At 40.2% G+C, this 8,991-nt stretch overlaps 1 protein-coding gene across 1 annotated transcript; it reads left to right on the top strand.

Annotated features, from left to right (window-relative positions):
* The first annotated feature begins 466 nt into the window (after window positions 1-466).
* Window positions 467-3,783, top strand: LOC122280557 (probable LRR receptor-like serine/threonine-protein kinase At1g74360). Its single transcript, XM_043091511.1, has 2 exons — window positions 467-888; window positions 1,233-3,783. Exons 1-2 carry the CDS (start codon window positions 825-827, stop codon window positions 3,491-3,493), a joined length of 2,325 nt encoding a protein of 774 aa, XP_042947445.1. The 5' UTR covers window positions 467-824; the 3' UTR covers window positions 3,494-3,783.
* The last annotated feature ends 5,208 nt before the right edge of the window (window positions 3,784-8,991 follow it).

Below are 8,991 nucleotides of genomic sequence, written 5' to 3'. Positions count from 1 at the left end.
TTCCCCTGAATATAAAATAATTTTTTTATAATTTTTTCTTATTCATTCCATACAGCCGACTGCACGCCGACTGCATTTTCCGACTGTATCTAACAAAACCCTTTAACTAAACGTGAAAAAAGTCATATGCATTGGACTCACTATACAACTCAGGTTTGACATTTATGCTATAGTAAGTCTTAAGGCTTTTCCAAGTCTAGTCCCTAGCAAGGTACTACTATGTGACCAAAGATATATTTTATTAGGACTTTGCTAAATACAGTCAGAAAATGCAGTCGGCGTGCAGTCGGCTATACAGAATAAATAAAAAAAATTATAAAAAAATTATTTTATATTCAGGAGAACTTACATGAATAAAAAAATTTTTTTTTTACATGTAAATTTCGTATTAATTCACTTTTTAGACTTAGCATGAGTTAGCATTGACGATGCTCTTAGCCCTAAGCTATACAAGTCCAGAGTCAAAAAAACACATAGCCCGCATTAGGGTCAATATGGGCGGCTAACCTGCCTCTCTTCTTTCTTGTGGTTTCCATTCTCTCTCTCTCTATTTTCCTTCCCTCTTGTGGTCGCTCAGCTTCTCCGATCCCCAAGAATCCTATGTTTCCTGTTTTGTTTTTGTCTATATGCAGAAGCTGCCTTTAAACGACATTCCGACATGTTCAACCTTCGCATATGCTGAAATATCCATGAACTCTTGTCTCTGTTTTTTGTTTTGTGTTTTGTTTTCTGGGAATCTAATAGCCGATCATTCACTGTAAATTTCACAAATAAGAAGACGAAGAAAAGGAGGAGGAAGAAGAAGAAGGTTTACTAGAAAAAACATGTCAGATGAGGAAACTGATTCATGGTCTGCTGCGTTAATCATTTTCTTAATCTTGATCTCAGGTAATAATTCAGATTTTTCCTTTTTTAGTTTTGATTCTTTCTCAACTTATCCGTTTGACAATTCATAAATTATTTCCTTGTTTAAAGATGCATGGATATATGGCTTTGATCATTTGGTTTTACTTCAAGTTCTTTACCCTGAATTCATGAGCTTTTATGTCTTAGCTTCAAAGAATTTTCACGGGTATCTCCATTCTTTAATTCTGTGAATATTTTCTATTGAATTTACGTTCCCCAAGGTTGATTCTTGTAACTATTACCCGAACAGAAAACGTTTGGGTTCGCGTTGTTCGAGGATGATTATGTTTCTTAAATATGTTGGAATCAAATTATTTAATTTACAGGTGTACTGCTTGTTTCTGGAGATTCTCTGAGCACAGACAGAGATGTTCTTCTCCAACTAAAATCATTTCTTGAAGACAACAATAAGGTAAACCGAGGACGATACTCGGAGTGGAACATTGGGAGCTCAAATACTTCAGCCTACCCATGCAATTGGGCGGGAATAACATGCAGTCATACTAACGGCACAGAGGCAAGGGTAACGGGCATCAAAATCTCCGACAGCTACATTGCCGGCGAGATATTCGGGAACTTTTCATCTCTAACCGAGCTCACCCACCTCGACCTCTCCAGAAACACTCTTGGCGGAGTGATCCACAGCGACTTGGGTCGGTGCCAGAACCTCGTTCATCTCAATTTGTCCCACAACATCCTCAGCGGAGAGCTCATGAACCTGACCGGATTGAGCAACTTGGAGAAGCTTGATTTGTCCGTCAACAGGTTTAGCGGGGAGGTACGGATGAGCATACCGGTAAGTTGCGACAACTTGATTGTGATGAATATATCGGCGAATAATTTCACCGGCACAATCAATGGAAGCTTCTTCGATGGATGCTCGAAGTTGCAGTACTTGGATTTGAACTTGAACAAGTTAACTGGGGAGTTATGGAATGGTTTTGCGAGGCTGCTAGACTTCTCTGTCTCAGAAAACCAACTCAGCGGGCATGTATTGTCGTCCATGTTCATTGATAACTGTAGCCTGCACTTTTTAGACCTGTCGGAAAATGGTTTTGTCGGGGAGTTTCCAAGGGAAATATCAAAGTGTCGAAATTTGGTTATCTTGAATCTGTCAGACAACAATTTCACAGGGCAGATACCGGCTGAGCTGGGATCCATTTTGAGTCTTGAAGCATTGTACTTGGGATCCAACAAATTTTCCCGTAAGATCCCTGATTCGCTTCTGAATTTGACTAAATTGACCTTCTTGGATTTGAGCAAGAACAATTTCCAGGGTAATATACAGGAAAATTTGGGAAAATTTATACAGGTTAAATTTCTTCTGCTGCATGGGAATTCATTCACCGGCGGGATAATTTCGTCTGGAATTCTGAAGCTACCTAATATTTTAAGATTAGACCTGAGCCAAAACTACTTTTCAAGTCCTCTTCCAGTTGAAATTAGTCCTGTGTCAAGTTTGAATTTCTTGATCCTTGCTTACAACCAGTTTTCGGGTGCCATTCCACCGGAATTCGGAAACTTGTCAAGCCTACAAGCCCTTGACCTTTCTTTTAACAATCTAACTGGATCAATTCCTCCCACTCTTGGAAAGCTGAGCTCACTCTTATGGTTGATGCTAGCTAACAATTCACTAACAGGTGAAATTCCGCCTGAGTTGGGAAATTGCACAAGCTTGTTATGGTTAAATCTTGCCAACAACCAGCTTTCCGGGAAAATACCGCTCGAATTGACGAAAATCGGTAGCAACCCCACGCCTACTTTCGAATCGAATAAACGGGAAAGTGAACGGATTATTGCAGGATCAGGAGAGTGTTTGGCAATGAAAAGGTGGATTCCAGCAGACTTCACTCCTTTCAGTTTTGTGTATGCCCTCCTCACAAGGAAGAGTTGCAGAAGCCTATGGGATAGGTTACTTCAAGGAAATGGCCTTTTCCAGATATGTGCACCCGGTTCATCAGTCCAGACCTTACAAATCTCCGGTTATGTTCAACTAAGTGGGAATTGTCTTTCAGGTGAGATCCCAGAGGATATAGGCAAGATGCAGAATTTCAGTATGTTGCATCTGGGCATCAATGAGCTCTATGGAAAACTACCTCCTCAGATTGGACAGATGCCTCTTGTAGTCTTGAACGTCTCTAGGAACAAGCTTTCTGGTGAAATCCCTACGAAAATCGGTGACATTACATGCCTGCTAACATTGGATTTGTCTTTCAATAATTTCTCTGGCACTTTCCCGGCGAGCTTGGGCAAGTTAACTAACCTGAACAAGTTCAACATCTCCTACAATCCATTTATCTCTGGCACAATTCCATCAACTGGGCAATTAGCAACTTTGGAGAAGGAGTCCTATCTCGGTGACCCCTTCTTGCAACTTCCAGATTTTATGAACAATCATACAGCCATGTCTCCTGAGAGAAAGGATGGGAGGCCCAAGAGGCCTACAAAGTTGGCTGGAATCTTGGTGTTCCTAGCTATAATATTGGCTTTCTTAATATATATTTGGATGATTGGATGCGGACAAACTGCAAGATGGAATTCTTCTGGAGGAGCTTGTCGTGGAGTGCTGCTGCGTATCAGTGGCTGAGTCCTTTTTAGGTGGTGGCTGCACACTTTGTGTTGCTTGTCTTGCATGCGATGCGTAAGGAGTTTTGGACTGGTCTGCATTGGGTGGAGGCCATGCTTTGTGGTCTGCATGGCGTGCATGCATTGCATGTATTGCGCTCAATGCATGAGTAAGTAATGCTAGTCTTGAATCCACAATGTGTCTATATTTCATCTCAAGGATGCTGTTTTGAGTGTGCGTGTGTGGACATGTGATTCTATGTATTATACTCGAGTTTGAGAGTAGTTTAGTGAAAGGCCTAAACTCCCCTACACAATCAGTTTGGATTTGCTTCATTTTTGTTTGGAATTGTAACTCAACGTAAGCTTTAAAATTGACAGAAGTAGACAAAGCTTGGGACTTAGTTTGAAAGGGAAAAAGGCTTGTATGTCTTGAGTAGTCATCTACAAAGGAAATGTAATATTTGAAGCCATCCTCCGAAACATGTGGAGATGGCCCCCATAGATCACTAAACACAAGATGAAATGGTTCAACAGATTTTGTTTTCCTAGTGGGTGTTAGTATGTGATGGTGCTTAGCCATTGCACACGCATTACAAAAGTGCATAGATGACATATCATCAAAAGGTAAGCCATGCTAAAGAAGAACTCGACAAACAATCTTGATTTAGGGATGTCCCAAGCGTGAGTGCCATAGGGGAGAGAGTTGAGTGTACTGGAATGAGCTTGAGGAAACTGATTGGAGAAGGTGTAAACGTCATTATTTGTTATCCCTTGGAGGAGGAGATTCCGTGTGTTGCAATCCTTAACATAGAAATGATAAGAGAAGAACTCAAAGTAAACATTGTTGTCGATACAAAATTATTTGACACAAATCAAATTTTTGTTAAAAGAAATGAAGATGAAGGTGAGGGAAAAAGAGCATAACCAATTTGTGTTATTGGGACAAGGGACCCATCATCAACATGGAATTGATTCGAGCCTTGATAGTTAGATGAGTGAAGATTGAAGTGGCCTAGTTCACTGGTTATGTGGTTGGTTGCCACCGTGTCAGGGTACTAGGCACTGTCTGAGGCGTATGAAGAGGCAGTGTAATGGGATGAGGCTGGTGCAAGGGTGGTGTAGGATTGGTTGAAACAGTATATGCAGGTAAGTGCAATATGATCAGTCCTGTTGCACACTTGACACACGGGGTGACGATCAGTTGAAGGAAGAACCGGTAGAAGATGTACCTAGGAGGGGAGATGGACCACGACCAAGATTGCTGAAGCGTCCCCCATGGTTATGGCCCCCACGATTATGTCCCCCATGATTGCATCCAAACTATTGATTTCTGGCAGAGAAATGAGCAGAGGAATCCGAGAAAATTGTGGTGTTGGTTGCATGATGTTGCAGTCGTGCTTCATGGGCTAGAATATGTCCCAAGAGAGAGTCTGTAGAGATGGGATCCAAACGAGTCATGATAGAGGACAGCAATGGGTCATAGTCCAGACCGAGTCCTACTAGTAAGTAAGGAACAAACTCATTTGATGGTAGTGGTAAGCCAGCAACAACCATGGTGTTTGCAAGGGTTTTTGTTCGGCGATAATACACTAAGATTGAATCATTTCCATTTTTTAAGGGAAGCAAGTTGGAGTTGCTTTTGGACAAGTCATGCCTGAGAAGAAGGGCATAAGATGACTCTAGGGATAGCTAGACCTCTCTAGCAGTGGCACAACCAACTATTTTGGGAAATAAATGTCTTAGATAAGGATGAAATAAGAGTGGACATGACTAGTTGATTATGTTGGATCCAAACATCGTATTCTAGGTTGGGTGAGGAATTTGGGAGATTAGGTGGTAGAGCTATGCTAGACCCATCGAAAAACTTGAATAATCTTTGGCCTCTAAGGTAGGGGACAAGTTGCACCTTCCATAGGAGGTAGTTTTTAGGGGTTAGTTTGACAGATAGGATGTGTGAAAAGTTGGGTGAAGGAAAGGATGTGAGAGAGGTAGGGGAAGAGGAAGATGACATCATGCTAGAGGAATCAAACATATTTGGATGATTAGACCTTGGTATGCTCTGATACCATGCTAGAATTTGAAGGAACTTTTCCTTGTATATATTTCATCTCAGTTTATTACAATGAGGCACTCCCTCAATCTATATAAAAGCATACAAAAAGGTATAAAAGAAAGTATATTCTCTATCACAATTTACAGCTAATGAAGCAAGGACTATAATGGATGATTGGATAAGGATAGACTGCAAGATGGAATTCTACTGAAGGAGCTTGTCGTGGAGTGTTGCTGCATATTAGTGGCTGAGTCCTTTTTAGGTGGTGGCTGCACACTCTGTGTTGCTTGTCCTGCATGTGATGTGTGAGGAGTTTTGGACTAGTCTGTGTTGGGTGCAGGCCATGCTTTGTGGTCTGCATGGCATGCATGCATTGCATGTATTGCACTCGATGCTTGAACAATGCTAATTGGTATAAAAGTCTTCCACATTGATTGTATGTTTAGTGTGTGCTCCTTCTATCCTAGAGAGAGAGAGAATGAGTGAGATCCCTTTTTATCCACCAAAAAAAAAAAAAAAAGAAGAAAAAAAAGAATGTGTAAGACTTAAGTCAACAATAAGGCTTGATTTGGATTGTGAGTTGAGATAAGATGAAAGTTAAAAGTTGAATACAATATTTTTAGAATATAATTTTGTAATATTATATTTATTTTGAGATTTGAAAAAGTTAAATTGATTATTGTATTTTGTTTAGAAGTTTAGAAAATTTGTAATAATTAAATTAATTAAGTTGAAATGATTTCACTATCCAAACTGAGCCTAAATTACTTTTAAGTTTATATGTTTCATATTTGTCAAAGATGCGTTAGCCATATGTGCGCAATAACTTAAAAAAAAAACAAGTGATCATACTTTATTCTTACCTCTATAAAATCGGCTTTTGAAAATTAAAAATTGAGTAATTATTAAATAATTTGGAAATATGAATATGCAATATTCTCTTTATGTTTCAGAATTTTATATAATTAAAATGAATGCTTACATAAATAATTTAAATAGTATGATAATTTATGACGAGATGAAACTATCAAGTCATCCAATCTTAATTCCAAGATACTTAATAATTTTATGGTGTTTGTAGCTCGATAGTGCTTTCTTTCTTTGTTTGTTTCTCGAGAAACGTGATGCATCATTTTTCCTAGTGCTTAACCGATTAAGAAAGGTGGTGAAATGTGGGGGGGTTTTTTTAAGTGTTGATTGGGGTTGTCATGAGTATGGTTGTCTTTATATGAAGCATTTTCGTGGCGTGAAGGACTAGTTTTGTAGAATAATGACAATTACCAACCAAACCTCTATCAACGAATCGACCATTGTTCCTAAAACATCCTCCCATGTTACCTCAATTTTCTCACATTTGAAAAAGAATGGAGTGTAAAGCAAAAACTTCCAAAAAAATAAGGGAAATAATAAGATGAAATTGAAAGGAAATGAATGACATATTCCGACATGTATTGTGATTAAGGTCGTCATAAAATCTCAAATGTGTCGGAATTAATTTTTTCTGTCAAGACTATTTGCGACAACATGTTATTATTGCCTCTTTTTTTTGTGACGAGTTCTTAATCGCAAGGAATGAAACCAAGAAGTTGTAAAAAATTGAATGTTTGCATCAAAACACAAATTTCTGTAAAAACATATTAGTGGCAGGAAGGGAGAGTCCTCCTTTTCCTTTAGGAGAAAGAGTGAGGTTGTCCAGTGCCTTTGGTCTCAAAGGCTTTACGTCTCACACCCTGTGAGTTTTTAGTTTGTTACTTAGTTTCTGTATCGAGTGCTCTTTGTATATCACAACTGGGAGTGATTAAATGGAGGCAGAGGATTTGGCAAAGAGGTGGGAGAGGCTTCACCTATCGGAGGAAGAAAAGTCTTGCTTTCACATCAAACAAGATTTTTCAAAGGAGGCGGAAAGAAGAGGAAAGTATTGTATAGTCGGAAGAGCAATGATAGAAAAAGGGATTAATAGCGAAGCGTTCAGAATCACAATGTCTCAAATCTGGAGGTTGGAAGGCTGGGTCAGGTTTAAAGAGTTGGGAGACCAGAGTTTTTTGATCGAGTTCAAAACTCAGGCAGACAAAGAGAAAGTTCTTAGTGGCCGTCCCTGGTTTTTTGACAGACACCTCCTCACGCTGCTAGAAGTGGACGGAACAGTATCAATAAACGAGCTACATTTTGCGTATGAACCATTCTGGGTTTAGCTCCACAACCTGCCACTAGCCACCATGACAGAAGAACTTGGAGAACAATTTGCTGCATCCATTGGAAACATGATACGGGTGGACACTGAAGCAGATGGACGTGCATGGGGGGAGAACCTTGAGAGTAAGGGTAGAGTGGACATCCATAAACCTCTCTTGAGAGGGAAATGGATTAAGTTTGGAGAAAAGAAGCACTGGATTTGGCTTAAGTATGAAAGACTGTAGAACTTTTGCTTTCAATGTGGGGTACTTTTTCACAAAGGAAAAGATTGCACCAGACTGCGGCCGGAGCATCGAGGTGAGGAGGAAGCTCCAACACAGTTTGGGCCCTGGCTCCGTGGGCAGCCGAGGAACATAAACATCTTTGACAGTCGCAGGTATGGTGGCTCTGGCAGGAAAAAAAACAGTATGGGGAGCAACAAAGAGATAGAGCGGGAGGTGTCAGAGAAGAGGCATGGCAAAACTCTCAAGCTGTCAATCAATAGGCTAAGACAGGAAAGTAGGAAAGTTTACCAGCGAAAAAGAAGGAAAAGGGTCTTCGAGCTTGCGGCACACAACAATTAAATGAAGAAAGCTCGGATAAAGGTAACTATGTTGGTCCTTACCTAGGAGTCCTTAACTCAGTTCAGGCCAAAAGTGAACTTTTAGAACACAATGAGGTAGTGCACGCCCAAGGAAATAGTGTAGCGGGGGAAAAAACTAGTTCCCAAAGTCCACAGGGTCCTAACGTGGGAATGGACATAGAGCCTGACTTAACAACACCTAGAGGAATAGGGGTTGATATTAATACTATGGCACCCGTGCAAGACAGTGAAGTGAACATAATAACAGCTAAAAGTAAGGAAGGGTCTAAGGTGGGGCAAGGTGGTCCTAAGGTCAAGAATTCTAGCATTAGCAAAATGACAGATTACCAGTAAGAAGAAGGTGAATATAGGACACAAGGTACGGCTAGTTTGAAGAATAAGACTAAGAAATGGAAAAGAATTGCAAGACAAGGAGGTTCATACTATGAAGAGAATGCAGCAGAGCTTCTGGCTGATATCTCCAACCAAGTTTTGAGAACTAATTATAAGAGGGGGTGTAAGAGGAGGGTATATGAGAATGTTCCTGGTGTAAAAAGAACTAAGAGAATTGATGACAACAAGGAAAACCACAATGAAATGGCAGAGGCTGGTATCCAGCCCTGCCAATCCTAATGAGCATACTTGTTTGGAACTGCCGAGGGCTTGGGAACCCTCGGACAGTTAGTGTCCTTAGAAATTTAACTAAGGA

The sequence above is a fragment of the Carya illinoinensis genome, chromosome 11 (assembly GCF_018687715.1).
Source record: "Carya illinoinensis cultivar Pawnee chromosome 11, C.illinoinensisPawnee_v1, whole genome shotgun sequence".
Lineage (NCBI taxonomy): Eukaryota > Viridiplantae > Streptophyta > Magnoliopsida > Fagales > Juglandaceae > Carya > Carya illinoinensis.
This window is presented reverse-complemented; position numbering and strand designations above follow the sequence as displayed.

Excerpts from the sequence above, each read along its gene's own strand:
- LOC122280557 (XM_043091511.1), top strand. The coding sequence starts at position 825 with ATGTCAGATGAGGAAACTGATTCATGGTCTGCTGCGTTAATCATTTTC. Across the intron at positions 889-1,232 it reads TTTCTTAATCTTGATCTCAG|GTGTACTGCTTGTTTCTGGA; the intron begins GTAATAATTCAG and ends TTTAATTTACAG.